A 17,658-nucleotide genomic window follows, 5' to 3' on the forward strand; every position below is an offset into this window, starting at 1 on the left:
GCGTTTCAATATATACCGCCGCCTTTCCCGGGGGAGAAGCAGTCTGGACATGACGGTCGGTCATTGAAGGAGACACGTAGCCGCTGAAGCCCGGAATGGATGGGAAGGCGTTCGTTTCCTGAAGTAACATAGCCCACACCCGAAGCTTGTTAAATCGTAGTCGGGTCTTGAGCTCGGCCACCTTCGTGAAAATGCCTGTACAGTTCCACTGTAGTACACCAGGACTACCGGATTTCGCCATTTTCGTGTGCTAGTCTAAGCGCTGTAGTATCACAGATGTCAAGTTGGACAACTGGTTGACGATATAGCAGGGCATCGATGTTGCAGAGTTATCATTGGGCGTTGTGGTACACTGGGAAGATGCAGCAAATGGCCCTGTTGCGCGGGATGAAGGCGGCGGTGCTGGGCAATTGCTAGATTTGGCGGTTACTTCTGCAGCTCGCCGACGTCGAACAAGCAGTTCGCGGTGTTGTCGGAGCTTAGAGACCTCTGTTAAGAGACGATTGATTTTCTCGTCCAGTACAGCCATTTCGTCGTGTGGTATATCAGTACACTGCTGTATTGGCTGTTGTCGATGGTGTTTCTTGAGCACCGTATCGTTCGACTTTATCTTAGCTGGAGGTGCATTCGAAGCGGGCTCAGGAAGCTCTGGCTACTCGTCATCATCCCACTGGAGAGCTGCAAAGCGATTGGATGTCTGCACTGGTTTCATGTCTTCTATTGGCCAATACTTAGCGTTCCGAAGGCGAGCCTTCAGCGTTGCCTTTTGCTTTGTCGGACAACTTGGAGACGTTATTTCGTGGTCTTCCGATTTGCAGAGGTCGCATCGGTACTTTACATTTCCTCCAGACGCACCTTCATCGGCCGTAGCAAAAGGGCAAGATTTGCTCATGCGCCCTGCCAGGAAACAGTTGTAACAGTAAACCACACTGGGTTTGTACGGCCGGGGCCTCAATATGCAGCCGTAGTAGTACAGACATGCTGGGAGTGTCGGAGGGCCTTGCAAGGTGATCATGCAGGAAAGACCCCTTTCCTATGTGTCGTGCCTGTAGGACTCGATGTGTTGGGCAGTACAGCTCACGTTGAAGGTTGGCTTGATCTTTGTTTATGTCGACGTTGTAAACGACGCAACGCTGCAAGTCGGAGCCTTCAACTAGATACACTTGCACAGGCACTGAGATATCACTTGTGACTGAAATACAACTGAGCGTTTGGATACGTTCCACCGCAGTAAGTGTCGGGAGCCACACAGCTATAGTGTTTGACTTTTTCCTTGCTGTGAAGCCCCGAAAACCTCTGGTTCCGAGACACGCGTCCAAATTGGCCTGGATGATCCTGTTTGGTATATCGGTAAGGCTTTTATTGGCTAGAGATTTAATCGCCACTTTATAAGAGTCGATCCCGGTGTAGGTGCAACCTGGTTTTCAATAGTTAAACAGGAGCGCTTTCCTTGATAGCCACCACTTGCCGAGGACGAATTGGATTGATTATCTTCCGAAGGACGCTTCTGAGGGGCACGGGTGCTCGTTGACACGGATGGTGGTGGCGTAAAGTCCATTGGAGAACACGTCTCCTCATGTCGCACAGTTGGAAGTCCATCTCGGCGTGTTAACTGGGTTGGCATAGCCGTGCTTCGCCCAGTGAGCAGGTCACTTATGGGCTGTTGTGCATTTTGGGAAGGCTGAATGAACGCTGGTGCTGAAGAACAGGGAGCACCCAGCTGGACCTGAGTCCGATGGTCAGTTTGAAGTGTCGACGGCAGGGCAGGAGTTGCAGCGAGCAACTCCGACGAAGCTACCTCTGCCAGCGTGGTAACGGCAGCACTAGGCCTAGCCTCCATGCCGACCTGAGCTGCACTCATGCATGTGTAGCATGCGCTGGAGTTCTCGCAACCTGACGCCGAGAGGACGTCTGGAGCTTCCTCGGAAGTAAAGGATCCCCTTCTCTGGAGAAAGGACAGGCACTTGCAATGACGGCAAGAATTTTCAGAGAAGCGATGAAGCCACCTTAGCAGGAGTTATAGGTATATATAGGAGTTATAGGTAAGAAGACACAATGTCCCCAGTACTATTCACAGCTTGCTTAGAGTAAGTATTCAGAGACTTGGAATGGTAGCAGTTAGGGATAAGGGTAGATGGAGAATACCTCAGTAATCTGCGATTTTCTGATGACATTGCCTTGCTAAGGAACTCGGGGGATGAACTGCAAGTGAAGATTGATGACCTAGACAGGAAAATTAGAAAGGTAGGCTTGAAAATCAATAGGTAGAAGACTAAGGTAATGTTCAACAGCGTCGGGAAGGAACAGCAGTTTACATTAGGTATAGAAGTACTGGAAGTAGTTGGCGAATATGTCTACTTAGGACAGGTAGTAACTGCAGATGCGGACCATGAAAAAGAAATAAGAAGAATAAGATTGTGATGGAGCGCATTTGGCAAGCACTCGCAGATTATGACCAGCAGCTTACCGGTATCACTGAAGAGGAAAGCATACAACAGTTGCATCTTACCTCTACCAACATATGAGGCTGAAACGTGGAGGCTAACCAAGAGGGCTCTAATTGAGTTGAGGACAACCCTGTGGGCTATAGAACGAAAAATGATAGGAGTAACATTAGGAGATAGGAAGCGTGCAGAGTGGATGAGAGAAATAACTCAAGTTACCGACATTTTAGTGAAAAGTAAGAAGAAGAAATGGACATGGGCAGGACATGTAGTGCAAAGCGAGGATAACCGATGGTCGCTTAGGGTAACCAACTGGATTCCAAGCGAGGGAAAGCGTAACAGGGGGCGGCAGAAAGCTAGGTGGGCGGATGAGGTTAAGAAGTTCACAGTGGTCAACTGGATGCAGCTAGCACAGAACCGGGTAATTTGGAGAAATATGGGAGAGGCCTTCGCCCTGCAGTGGTCATAGTCAGGCTGATGATGATGATGATGATGATGATGATGATGATGATGATGATGATATAGGAGCACATATTTTTTATGTCGATCTTTGAACCTGCTGCTGCTTAATAAAAAAGACCAATAGAAACTACTCAAATAAAAGAAAAAAATGAACTGTAGCAGTAGGCCAGAAACGTGAGCATTTAATTTGTAAAAGCTCTTCGCAGAGAAATGCAGCATTAAATATGCAATTTGTCTGTCCGCACGCTTCATGAAGATAAGGTAATGTAATTGCTAAAACTGAAAATTAGTTGGAAACCTATTAATTGCCATGTGGCATCTGCTGCGCCGAAAGTGAGCTCTATAAACTACATAGAAACCTTTAGTAGTACATATGCAAAGTGGAAATAAGAAAAGAACTTGCTCAAAAATCAACTCCAGAAATGAGAGCCTACCAGCAGAGAACCACTCCATATGTGTTTTATTTAACAACTGCACATGCTAATCAACCCAAAACGTATTTTCCGCTATTGACAATGTATGGGCTTGCTAGTGAGGTTCTGTCAACCGTTTGTGGAAAATGGCGTCTTGTAGCCGAGCCTTTCGAGCACATCCTGGCATTCCTGCTCGATTTTGGCTATTACATTTCCCGGCAGCTCCTTCATCCAACTGTGTGGAACGACAAGAGTGTTACGTTTTGTTGAGTAAAAATCGCTTATATCTTCCTTGGTCGCTTTTGTGTGGTTTTTCAAGTACTCAGCTACTGAGGGCGAGTAGTCTAGGCCAAGTTCGTCATAGAGTCGCATTGTCTCATTTACAGCGTCAGCCGCCAGGTCTTCGAAGCGGATACGGTGCGTTCGGTTTGGCGCCATTTGCACGGTCAACTGTTCGAAGGCGTCGAGGTCGGCCCGCATCTGTGCGCACACTTCGCCAGCGTCCGAACATGCTTTACTTTGGGTGCACCAATCAAGCTTACGACGAGAGTTGTACATGGCACGAGGGTCTCGCACCAAGTGAAGCACTCGAACATTTGGGGCGATTTCTGGGTTCCTCCTCAACCAGTCCGAAACCTGAAATAAGAGAAAAGGTAAGCCTGGTAGGGAAGTTCTGTGCATATTATCTCCACTGAATAAAGCAATCACTGCCACTTCACTGAAGACTATTGTCTCCGCAACTGAACTCAACAGTTCTGGTTGGGTTTCCACCAGGCCCACCTGGCCATTTTTGACCGTCTGGAACTAATAGTTACTGCATTAAATTATTGTAATACACACTAAAAAAAATTGGCTTCAATATATAGTTCTTGTTGTGAGTAAGAATAGGGCTTACGCTGGAGCCGCATAGTCGTCGCTTGGTGCTTGCATCTAGCTGGTCTCACAGATCTCGGGCTGCTGTTACACCTACTTGAGTTCCCAAATTTTTAGAACTCGACCCCATAACCTACATTTGGGACCGGTGCAGCGTACAATCGAGCCTTTCGTCCTCGAACTCCTCAGACACACGTTACCACATTCTGCGATGCAAGCGGCACAAGCGGGCACTTCCGTTACTTGTGCTGGCGAGACCCCGCCATCTTCAGCGGCACGTACCGAACACAATGACGTTGAGGACCGACTCATAACCTTTGAGTGGGTGGGGAAAGGAAGCTCAAAACCATGCTTTTCTATCTCAACGACGTAGCAAACCTGTGGTACCTGAACCATGAGGCTGACATTGTATCATAAGCTGTGTTCTCAAACAGCTTCTCTTCAGTTTTCGGCCATCCGGCGGTCGGTAAGGAAACTCCGCGCTGAACAGTGCGTGCGCGTGCGTTCTCAGTAGGTCGGCAAAAACTTACCAAGTTAAATGGAGGTCGACCTCTTCAAGCGCGTGAACTCACAGATGTCAGAGTCCGATAAGATAAAGCACATTCTTAAAGGCCCCGATAACGACGCATTTCAGATGTGGCTAGCTTAAGACCTGCGCACTACCGCAAACGTTGTATATTGTGTCAAGGTTTCTATGACTTACGCAAATAGAGGGCTCTAACTTGCGACCTCACCGGGTACTTGAGTCGCTTGTTGGCCTGACAGGTTCAAGTGAGCAGTCTGCATTCCTGCCGTAAATTAAAAGCTTCATACGGGAATAAGTTGCTAGAAAGCTCTCTTCTTCCCGTCATGAAAAGCCCTCACCGCATGTGGCCCCCCCAATCTGCACCAGATTATTTAAGAACAGGTGCTGAACCCATTCGCAAGACCCTCACGCTGCCGACCATCGTCTGCTTATGCTCTGCCTATACAACCCGCCTATGTTCAGCCTCCTGGTCCTGTTCGAGAAGCCGCATATTTTTTCGACCGCCTGCTCAACAGGCGAACACATGGAGCACGAGTGACAATCGTCCAACCTGCTACTTCCGCGGCTTGCCTGATCATGCAGAACGTAGTTGACATCGACCTATAGGCGTCCCTTAACCGACTTCCGAAAGCTCCAGCCACTGGAGACAGTGTCAGTACTCCCTTGCAGCTGGACCATCCCAAGCCATCTACTGTCGTCTAACCACGTCGAGTCTGGTCAACGTTTACGTTCCCTGCGTCGGGGCTCCATTTCTCCGGTGAGACGTCGTTCCTCGGCCACTTAAGAGGAAAACTAGGGGCTGCAATTCCTGAGGCGAGAACTGTGCTGTCATTGAAATTTAAAATACCAAGTATATATCTAGGCAATTTAGGTAAGTTTTCGTAGAGGGTGTTTCTGTGATGGCGCTTGTCGCCACCGGCGCTGCGGTCTCTGTGATGGATCCAGTGCTCTGCGACTCCCCTTTATGATCGGTAATACGGACTGCAAGCGCGCACCTGATTCAACCGTCAGAAGCGTGTACGGATCGACTCCTCATCTAAGATATATTTTAAGTACGGTCGAGTTAATCATTTCGCCGTCATAATGGCACGCGAGCATCTTAGGCTGTGATTTCGTATCGCTCTACGACTCGGTCATTGATTGTTATCGGGATCAAGTAGCACTTCTTGCGATGCTCAGTACCGTGGTGAATACTGAACTTTATGATTCCGCCGTTTCTGACAAAGCTCTTGTCGCCGACAACCTCTCCCCTGTGACTGCTTTCGCGATACAAGGACCGTGTTCATGTCTTCCCATATTTCTCTTTTCCGCCACTGTCTGCCCCCACTGCATGCCTTGCTCACCATATCCTCCAGCCCCACTTCACTGTGGGTATCGTACCCGTTTTTAAGCCTTTTCGCTTCGCGCGCAGCTATGCATTGACACCTTGCAGCTTTTTGATGTTGTTTTCAGCCCCTAAGACAACGGAAGATCCCCGCCTCTCGACATGGATGTACTACGCCCACCTACTCCTGCGTCGGCCTGTTGTCGACCGATCACTTCCTTCGGTCTGTTGATACCTTCCTTCCGCCACCTCAGTGATCACAGTTTCTAGCGCTCCTTGAGGAGTTCCTTCCCCATTAAATTGTCTCCAACCTGCACTGGGGCGCTCGTCGACTGTTGATCACCACCTTGACACCGACGCCTTTGCCCATATGCATTAGTTCATATCGTGTTACCGACACTTAGCGCCAAGTCTTTGAAGAACAGGTGAATCAAATGTTTTATAGTATAGCTATTCAGTCCCATGGGCGTAAATGGTAGCCCCCTTGAAAAAGAAGGATGAAGGATGTCTCCGTTGGATTTTTCGTTGAATACCGCAGCAATAAAAAGATCACGAGAAAAGACGTCTATCAACTGCCTCGTATTCATGACGCTTTTGACTGCCGCTAAGGCGCTCATCACTCAAATGCGATTTTGTTATTGGCACAGTTCACGTGCAGCTGAAGATTGGGCCAAAACCGCATTTATGGCCCCTGCCAGCCTCTACTAGGTAACTTTCATGCCTTTCGGTTTATGCAACGCTCCAGCATTTGTTGAGCAAATTATGGACAAAGTTTTTCGTAGCCGCAATGGGAAGACATGCCTGTGCAATTTGGAAGATATCATCTTTTCGTACAATTATGACACGCAGTTATGTCGCCTGAAGAACGTTTTCATATGCAGCACAAACGCCGGCCCGCAGCTGAGCTTAGAGAATGCACTTTTGCTCAATGTGAAGACAAAATTTTAGGTCGCGATGTTTTGAATGACGGTGCACGCCCTGATCCCACCACATATCGTGTCGTGAGAAAGAATTCTCCATTAAGGAACTATAAAGTTTTCTCGGGCTTTGCTGTTATTTTTGGAGGTTCATTCGCGATTTCGCTTCAATTCATGTCGCCCTCCCCACCCGCCAACGCAGTTGCTCTGCAGCTATACCGGTTGTTCGGCTTGGTCACCTGCATGAGACAAGGAGTACAACACCCTGCGTCGTTCGCTCATGGCCCCTACCATTTCGCGCCATTTCGATCCGGCGGCTCCGACTAAAGTTCACACACACGCCAGTGGTATAGGTCTCGGTGCAGTGTTTGCACGGCGCGAGCCTCGCATCAACGAATATGTGATTGCATATGCCAGCCGTGCACTTCCCAGAGATGAGCACAACTACAGTGTGTTCGAAAAAGCATGTCTTGCCATTTTTTGGGCCATATGCAAATTTCGCCCTTACGTGTATGATCGTCCTTTCGAGGTCGTTACGGACCACCAAACCCTTTATTGGCTTTCGTCGTGAAAAAAAAAAAACCCTTCCTGCCGCTTGGCCCTATGGAAGCCGTGTCTCCAAAAATATTACATCCACGTCGTCTGCGGTCCCGCCATAAGCATCAGGATGCGAATGCCATGTCTTGCTCTCCGTTCGCGGCCGAAATTGATAACCTCTGTGAAATCAAGATTCTGGCACCGTCTTCCGTCAATGATATGCCTTCTGAACAGCATGAGTATCCTGGAATTTTCGGTCTTTTGGGCTTTCTCTGCAAACCATCGGTGGTTACATCATCCCATTCCCTGCATCATTTTCACATTTTGAATTAGAAGACCACCTGCTTTAGCTACGAAATTACCATTCTGATGAACGAAATTTGTTTCTCGTCATTCCTCTACATCTGTTGGCCTAGATTCGCTGATGTTTTCGCACTGATTTGCAATGAAATCGCGAGGAAGGTTTCAAGACTTACGCATGCCTACACATTCAGTACTACTGGCATGGCATGTACAACTTTGTTTTGAAGTACTTGCGCTCATGTCTCGACTGCCAACGCTGTAAAACACCCACTCATGGTAAGCCTGAGGAGTTACAGCCTCTCACTTGTCCACCTCGCCCTTTCCCACGCATTGAAATTGATTTAAACAGGCCTTTCTCGAACACTGCCTCTGATGCCCTGATAAAAGATGGGCTGTTGCAATTTATTATGACGCGGAATGCTGAAACCGCCGAACTACCTGCTGCGACAGACAAGGATGTGGCATCATTATTTCTGCGGCGCGGTTCGTCCTTCAACCCGGCGCTCTTCCTGAGCTGCTTAACCAACGCGGCCTTGTCTTTTTGTCTGCTGTTATCCAAGCTATGCTCCGAAAGTGCTACGTCATTCATCCGCACTGAAGTTTACACGCGCTCTATGTATTTCGGCTTTAATCACACAATTCGGGTTATCTGTGCATACTTCCTTGTTTTTTTTTTGTGTGTGCAAGTGTTTTGCGTATTTTTTCCATTTTAGAGGTACCGTCCAGCGGGCGCGTGCGGAGAGCGGCGCCCGTACCCAAAGGGTACCTTTTTTTGTTTTGGGTTAGTGTGGAGGTTCGGCGGCGGGGTAGCTCGCGCTCCCGTCGTCCGCTTAACTAGATTTCTGAATGAGGGGACATGTGTCCGGTGTGAAGTATTCCTGCGTGTGCGCGTTGTCTGTTTATATATTTCTTGAGAGGCTGGGGCCTCGCGCATTGAAGAACGCTGAGCTACAATGTGTTTGACTTGGTAGTGCGCGAGGCTCCGAGTGCCGTCGGCGGACCCCTTCGGGCTCTCGTTGGGTGCCTGTACATTGTTGTTGACTTGGCCACGTTTAACGGACAGTCGTAAATCTCACGCGCGTCCTTGACAGTGATGCCGATGGTGGAACGACTGGAGTTTAGACGCTTTGAAGATCTCAGTCCCGGCTACGGATTCTGCGAACGTTTACGAACAATGGCAGTGGGACAGCAAGAACGGCTTCGTGGAAGCGAGAGAGTGCGCGAGAACCGCGAGCTGCAAAGGGTAGCCCGGCAGTTGCGGTCCGAGCGAGGGAGAAGACGGACGTTCTCCTGCACACTCGCTTGGGACAACGGACCATCCTGAGCCGAAGGGCGGCCCAACTCAGTGTTTCTCTTCTCTTTTCCTTTCGAGTGGGCTGTACCGTTCATCTGACTGACATTTTATTTCATTTAAAAAAGTTTCTGTTATTTCGACCAATTGGAGCAATTCCTTTCAACGAAGCAGGAACGAGAAGGAAAAAAGACTAAACTTGAAAGCTGAACGCTTAGACGTTTACTGGCGCAGCCGATGGAATTATTACCGTCTCCTGTCAGCCTTCGGAGATCACATAGCTTTCGAACGAAAAAATATCCGTGCCGACAGACAGCAGCTGAAGTGGAAGTCTACGTCGAAAGAAGACAGTAAGCAATGCAGCAGCATATTGTCCAACGCACCGCGCCAACAGTGTGTGTCGACGGTCCGACACATTGAACTCCAAGGTGCGAGCGGCGCAGCAGCGAAGACGTCTAGCATTGCGGCCAACGGATCGAGCCAGCGTTGTTTGCGCATCAAAGGACAGATTTCAGGGCACCAGCCAATATACCAGGCAATCGACAGTGATATCAACCGCTGATGGACTAGCAGTGGACTTTCTTGTGTGCCGAATGTCACATCGAGGTTTGGCAGCGAAGAGGAGCAAAGCCCTGTCGCAAGGAACGAAGTCTATACCGAATGTCGACCTGAGGGAGAGGCGCAGGAACTGAATGCCTTACGTGGTTGTTGTGGAAAGCAGGACGGCTGCTCCAGTGGTAAGGTCAGTGACACTTTTGCTAGTTTTCAGAACCAACTAGTGTTCAGGTGCTTTGAAGCGAGGTACGGCGCTTATACATCGCAGAAACCACAGAAATGAGAAGAGAGTGATAAAGATAGCATGGAGTTGAGAGTAGAGGCGGTAACATGGGCAGGCAAGAGTACGTGAACAAAGATAATGTTACATTAGGTGGCGCATGCACTGACATCTGCATAAGGACGGAAGAAGAAGAACCTCGTGAGTTTTTGGGAAGACGACGTTCAAGCAGTGTCGGTTGGTTCCCGGTGGACGCTGCTGTGTTTCTGTGAGCTGTCTGCGGTATCATCTTAGACTAATCTCTGGGCCTTACCTTGCTACGTATCAATATTAATAGGGGCAGTTAGGGAAGGCAGTGATGCCGCAGGTTCAGTTGTGCGACGGCTGGTGATTGAGAGCTGCAGAACACCACATTTCTCATCGAGCGAACGAGGTAGCTGGAGCTGCAAAGCACTTTATTGGATGGCTCGCTAACGGATGGGAGGCAAACGCGGGAAGAGAGGTCGGCGCATTTAGCTAAACGAGTAAAGAGTTTGCTGACTCCAATTCCGGCTGGAGCGAATCGAGGGCATATTCCGTCCTATGAGGGGCTCGGCAATGTTAATAGTCATTTAGTTTTGCCCTTGTGACTAAGAGAATCTCACACTTGTTCTGAAAGCTCTCTTCCGGAGAGCTCGATAATTACGGTAGGGTCAATTTGTCTGAGCTGCGACTGTTCCGAGGTGATTACCTAAGGCAGTTCCAAATTTCGCTGCCGGCTGAAGACGAGACCTGCTAACACTTCGCGTTGCGAATCGAAAACTGCCATGCTTTTACATGGCGGCGCGAGGAATCGAGACATTCGAGAACCCGATTGCTTTGCATATAGCAGATCGCATGAAGCAGGCGCTGAGCACTCAGATTCACAAGTATTAGAAACGAGAGGAAGGGGGCGGCTGGGTGACAGCACACGAATTAGCAAAATAGGTAGAGGCTTTCGAGGATTGCGAAGGTAAGGGGTCAGGAAGGCACCAAACATTTGCAGGCAGAATCCCCTCTGGCAAGCAAGAACAACCGACCTCGTATAAATCCGCCCTAGCTGCGAAAGAAATAAAAATTGTTGCGGCTCAGCTTGGTTAAGCCCTGGGAATTGCGACAATTGGTCCTGCTTATACATAGCCCAACCAGTTCAGCTAAACACTCAACCTACATCTGGTTGAGCCAAACGTAGCCAGGCGGTATTGCTCTCGCAATTCCATGGGCTTAACCAAGGTGAGCCACAGCAAACGTGGTACAATGTACGCGCTCCTTTTCGAGACGTTTCTCTCGTTCGTCTGAAGTTTCTTGAGCGTGTAGCAACCGCTTAGTTTCATTCCAACGTTCAGTACTGGAAAGACTTGAGTATTCACTATCGTCAAGTGCACTCATTAAACTGATTTCAGACTCCCTATAGCTAGAACACGTTCGACGAGCTGCATCATGTGCCAGGCGTTTAGAAAGTCGGTGTTCCCGTTGTTCAGCAGTTTCCGCAGCCCTTCGTTTATTCCTGGCCTCGCATTGGCGAGCACTCTTCTTCTTCTGCTTAATAGTCGATGGCATGGCCAAGCACGGCGCGTGTCCACCGCCGTGTTCTCCGACTAACCGAGCTGGGACCCCTTTACTCTGCAGCTGGTATGAAGTCACACCGACTGTAGCGCCACTGGAGAGCGGATGTGGCAGCTGACATCGGACGCCGGCGGACGTGCTTCGCATGGACTCCTGCGAATTTGATCGACGACGGAATATATTGAAGGCGAACGATTCTCAGACTTCAAGAGACGATCGCCTGAGCAACGGAGCTTCGGAGGGATACCGGGTTTTTGAGGGTAGGCCCATTTTCTGGTTTTTATCGCCATTTCTGTGCCGCCTCCTGGCAGCCGAGCGTTCTGCCTAGCGTTAGGCATAACATCACAGCGTAGTAGGGGACTCCCCGACGCACGCAAGACGCCGGCACTGGCCAAGAAGACTGACGACAAGGGACAAAAGCAGAATTGCGTCGACATGACGGCCCCAGAAGCTGAAGCAGAAAAGTCAGGTTTTGAAACCTGCTGGTATAGACGAGAAGGAAAAAGGTACGTGCCGGTACAAGATGGCAGCGATGAAGGGCGCAGAAGCAACCCAGCCTAATGAAATTCAGGCGCAAACAAGGGAAGAAGTTGGCGGAGAAAGCGGTGGAAAAGAAAATGATCGATTTACGGAAAGGCGCTATAGTTTGTTGAGACATGTAGCGCCACCTGGCTGCCGACAGGAGCTAACAATGAGGCGGTGCAAAGCTGACGCCGTGTATGTTGCGGGCGCTGTGTTCCTTCTGCGTTCGCGTTTTGTTATCACAGTGAGTGTGATTTAATCATTTAGTGACTTCAATGGTCTCGTGCGATGCTTCGACTACTATGGATGTGAACAAGACTAAACTTAAGCGCAGGAGCGGCGAGAGACTGCCACAATCGCGAAGGAAACCCAGGCGTACCGCCTGCTGGGGAGAACCTGAGGAGAATGATGAGAGAAGAGGATAGTGGCTGTGATAGAGTAATGTAACCGAAATTTGTTTTGTTATGGGGCTAATGGCGTATAGACGCCAAGGAGCTAAAATAAGGCGATTGTCTTTTGAGCGGAGGAAACGGTACTGACTGGGAGTCGCACGCTGGTTGGGGCACTCTCTTCAGTACGCGGTCCACGCTGTAAAATTTGCTGTGTACTGGTATATGCTGTGCAGGATCGAGTGGCATTGTCGTTTTAAAGGACGTAGGGTGGGGAAAGCAACAAAGCCGCGGCATCTAATTGCAGCCGCATCTATTCGGAGGCGAAATAAAAAAATGCTCGTGGATCTGTGAACCTGATTTCTGAAAATATGTTCACAGCTTCCAGTCACAGATTTGGATAAGTATATTTATCTGTAAATTAGTTCTTAAGGTGCTTAAAACGTCGAAGTGTGGAGGCCACTGATACCATACACGCGGAGCATGGAACTTCGTTCTATAGTTCCGCGCCGAACATTTCTTGCACCGACTGCTCAAGCTGCTCAAGAGTCTCTTATCCAAGACGATAAGCCGTTCCGTCACTAGTAGTAACAGTAAAAAATCTTAACTCTAATGACCCCTTTTACAGAAGCTTTGCTGTGGAGACCAGCATTTCCTGCCGGCGTTTCCCAAGCTTGAGGTACGGAGGTACAAAATGCATGCCAGTTTTCGTTGATGACGCACGCTACAACCGCACAACTTGCAATTGCCACGACATGCGTAGCGGGCGCCGCACTTGCCTCCTGTAACCTCCGCGGCACTGTCGAAAGGTGCACCACGAGCAAAAGTGTTCGTCATGGTATTAAAATTAAAGCGAAACCGCGAGGAAATTATTATACTGCTGTAATCAAACAGCAAGAGAAAAAAAATAAAATGGCTATCAATCTCTTCTCAGGTTCTCTCTGCACTTTCAGTGTTTTTGTATGAGGTGTGAACGCAATAGGTAAATGAAAAGCTGCGTTTACAACATTTCCTGTTCATTTAATCATTTATAATTCATCATCACATATCCGACTGATGCCCTGAGGCAATAAATTTTGTTACAAACGGAAAAAAAACTGCGTCTATTTCCGCAAAATTCAAAGCTGTGAGCGCGGGTGCTCTGTTGCGAGTGGCGCGCATTTCGCGGTGACGTCTACATCGTTCACTTACAAAACATAGCCATTTTCGAACAGGGGGTGTCCTTTCGTCCATATTGGTTTCCGGAAGTAGCTTTAAAGACATTCGATCGCCTTAAAATCGCAGAAAATGAGAGCCGAGATGCTTTCTGCCGTACAACGCGAACGCAACCCGACCGCGCCGGCCGCCTCAGATTCCTTGGCGCCACCGTTGGCGGCGCTGAACGCTGCGCTCCACTGGCGCCGCCTGGCCACTGTAGGTGGCCTATAAAGCTGCTACTAAGACCGAGAGGAGGGCATAACGGTGAGGTGGGGGAACGTGCAAGAAGCGGAAGTGGCCGACGCACTAGCACAAAAAGCAGGGGTGGGTCCGAAGGTACTTATGAAGGAAGAAGTGGTCTCGATAAACATGACGCAACAAACTATCCTTGTTGCACCAGCGAGCTAGGCTGTGAAGTACCAAGACGTCAAGAAACTGACAATCAGAGGCAAGACATTGGAAGTGGACAACCATGCTCCGGTGCCCGACGGCGTGGGCAAGGGAGTCATACACGAAATTCCTATGACCATGAGCATGGAGCTAATCAGGGAAACATTGGACTGCGACGCGAACACGCCGATATTAGGCGCATGGAGTTTCGGGGACTCCAGTTAGCTGCTGATTCTCTTCGAGGGAAGCGAGGTGCCAGAGCGGGTGAAGTGCCTGGGATCATTCAAGGAATGCTGGTTATACAAGAAGAAGCAGGATGTGTGCGTGGCATGCTGCCGAATGGGACACAGAGCCGACGTGTGCCAAGACCCAACGAAGATAAAGTGTCGTGGCTGTGGCAAGAAGCCGGAGCAGCGACACACGTGCACCCCCTTATGCCGGCTGTGCGGGGGAGCCCACATGCTGGGCGAGAGCAAGTGTAGGAAGATATATAGAAAGCCGTACGTGGCGACGACAGATGCGAATAGACGAGAAGATGGGAAAGACGGAGAAGCGCACCCCAAGAACGTACCCTAGGGAAGACCCATATCCGGGACCAATTCCAGCTCCGGGAAGCCCTCGAGGTTCTGGTCTGGGGAGGAACTTACGGATCAGAAGGAGTTTCCGAGCTTGCCCTTCAGGGAGGATCTGAGACTACCCAAGGCGGGAATGCAGAAATCGGTAAGCTTTGCGAGCAAGATCTTCCAGGCTAGCCCAGAAACAGTAGCGGTGAAAAATGAAAATGCAGAGTTGAAAGCGAAAACAGGGAAACACGCGGCAGAACTAAAAAGGCAAGGAACGGAAATTGCGGAGATGAGGAAAATTGTAGCAGAATTAGTAAACAACAATCCGAGGCCGGTAGTACATCTCTCGGAAGCGGTAGCTCAAAAACCGCCGGAGGCAAAATCGGTGACAGAAGATGCAGAGGAAAAAATGGACACCGAGGTGGCTAGACCCCTTCGATAAAACGAAAGGCAGGCGAGACCGACCCCCTTGTGACGCTTGAGAGGAAACTAACGAGTAAATTTGAAAGCAAAATTGATAGGCTAGAAAAGCAGATGCAGGAAGTGAATGTAAGGTTCAACGCTCTAGGAGACATTAAGGGATTTTTAATGGACCAGATTCTTGTGGCATTAAGTGGCCTCACCGATAGGATGGCGAAAATGGACCGCGTAGTTTTTAACAATAATGGACAGAAATCATAATGAAAGATAATGGCACCATTTGGCAATGAAATTGCCGAGGGTACCGACGTAAGCGAGCGCTATTACAGCAGCACATGGAACATGTAGACAAACCAATTGTTATAGAACTGCAGGAAACCGGAGGGAATCATGTCAGACTGGCCGGATACCAAAGCTTCTGTAGCGATAGAGGTGAAAAATGCAGAGTGGCAAAATGATTATAACAACACTAAAGCACGACGTGACCACGGGAGACATACAGAAGCGGGTATTAGAAATGATCACGGGACGCAAGAGAATAAAAACATATTCCTGCTTAATATCTACAGCAACCCGAGAGAGGGGAAAATGAAATTCGGAACGATATTTAGAAATGCCATCAAACTGGTCGGGCCGAGTACGTTGGTTATCGCGGGGGACTGTAATGCGGCACACCAGGAATGAGGGTATGCAAGGCAAGATCCGAAGGGTAGACTTCTCCTTGAGAAGTCCCAAAACCTCAGACTAACCTTGCATACCGACCTGTGTGCGCCTACTAGAGTAGGTAGCAGTGTAAACAGAGACACCGTGCCGGACCTCTCCTTCCGTAAAAATACTGGCAGAATACAATGGGTAAACACCATGGAATATCTGGGCAGCGAGCGCTTCATTGTAGCCACGAAGCTCGGAGGAGTCAAGCTGAGGAAACTAAAAAAACTCAAACTGGCGAGAATTGTGGAGTGGGACAAATTCCAGGCGATTCGCAGAGGCCACAAAGCTAAGGAAATTGAAGATATAGGAGACTGGGCAAACCTGCTGAGGGAAGATGCCAGGGACGTGGAAGCGGTAGCCGAGGGTAAGATGCACCAGAGATAATGGACAGCAAACTAATGAGCATGTGGAAGGAGAGGCTCGAGAAGAGACTGAAATCTCAAAAATGGAACAGAAACCTAAGGCATTCGTTAACCAGACACATGAAACAATTGGAAAGGTATGCGATCAAACTGAACGAGCAAACTTCGTACGGCAGGTGCGACGAGATGGAAAGGAGCATGAGTCTAGCAAAGACGTGGAATATACTCAGGCATCTCCTCGACACGAGCAAATCCAAAATGGTAGCGAGAGTCAACCAGGTGAAAGCGACACACGCATTCCTGGGGACGGACAAACAGCTGATGGACAAGCTCAGGGACATTTACCTAGGGGACGCGAGGGAAGTGCGAAAGGAAGAATATGGAGGAGCGGAAAATGAAGAGCTGGACGCGGATACTACGATAGCGCAGATCAGAGCACTTATTGCTGGGCTAAGAACTCGCTCGGCCCCTGGCCCGGATAAAATATCTAGTGACATGCTCAGGAACCTAGACAACGCCTCGATGGAGGCAATTGCACGATACATGAACAAAGTATGGAAGGAAGGTAAAATGCAGGAGGAATGGAAACAGACAGAGGTGGTTTTGATCCCCAAGCCGAGGAAGGAACCAAAATTGGAAAACCTAAGACTGATCTCGCTGACGTCGTGCGTGGGGAAAGTCATGAAGCACGTAGTGCAGACGGTGTTAACGAGATACATGGAAGATGGAAACATATGGCCGCACGAGATGGTGGGATTTAGACCTAAGCTCAGCGCGCAGGATGTAATGCTCAGACTAAAACATGACATTATAGAAAAGGAATGGTTAGATGCCAAGGTGATCCTAGGTCTTGACCTCACGAAGGCCTTCGACAACGTCCGACAAGAAGCGGTGCTCAGAGGTCTGGAGGAGGTAAACGTGGGCAAGGGAACATACGAGTATATTAAGGACTTCCTCCGAAATAGGAAGGCGGTGATTGAATTCCAGGATGCAGAGTCCCCCAGCATAAGGCTGGGCAGCAAAGATACCCCGCAAGGAGCCATACTGTCCCCTTTCCTATTTAACATAGCGATGAGAGGTCTCCCGGCCACGCTAAACAAGATCCCTGATATAAACTTCAGCATGTACGCCAACGACATAAATGTTTGGGTGAATAGCGGAAGCGACGCGGATATTGAGTGGAATTTGCAAAAGGCTGCAGACCTAGTGGTGAAGTATGCGGCCGAAAGAGGCCTGGCGTGTTCACCGCAAAAGTCAGTTCTTTTTGTATGTAATAGCATGGCAGGAACAAGAGAGAAGTAGAAATTAAAGTGGTGGTGGAAAACCTGGGAAGTGCCCAGGGTCAAAGAAATGAGGATTACTAGGCATGTTTATCAACAAGAAGGGCAACAATACCAACACCATAAAGAAATTAGCCACATATGCAGACCAAGTAGTAGGCATATTCAGGAGGGTAGCAGTGAAGTGGACACGACTAAAAGAAAGCAATCTCCTGAAAATGCCACAGGCGTACGTAATAAGTCGGATCTGCTACGCGACGCCGTACCTAAAAATGAACAGGACAGAAATTGAGAAGATAGAATACTGAGGAAATGCGTCAAGCAATCTCTGGGACTCTCCATATCCACGTCGACGGAGCGGCTTGAGAAAATGGG

General features: G+C 49.1%; 1 protein-coding gene across 1 annotated transcript in view; it reads right to left on the reverse strand.

The window, feature by feature from the left end:
• Positions 1-3,448: 3,448 nt before the first annotated feature.
• LOC146200312 (carbohydrate sulfotransferase 5-like) overlaps positions 3,449-17,658 on the reverse strand; it is a 34,398-nt gene continuing 20,188 nt past the window's right edge. The window contains exon 2 of the mRNA XM_084592326.1: positions 3,449-3,955. Coding sequence (XP_084448452.1) covers positions 3,449-3,955 — 507 coding nt within the window. The remainder of the gene's footprint in view (positions 3,956-17,658) is intronic.

This window comes from Amblyomma maculatum, chromosome 2 (genome assembly GCF_055883805.1).
Source record: "Amblyomma maculatum isolate TAMU_Amacu chromosome 2, ASM5588380v1, whole genome shotgun sequence".
NCBI classification, from domain to species: domain Eukaryota; kingdom Metazoa; phylum Arthropoda; class Arachnida; order Ixodida; family Ixodidae; genus Amblyomma; species Amblyomma maculatum.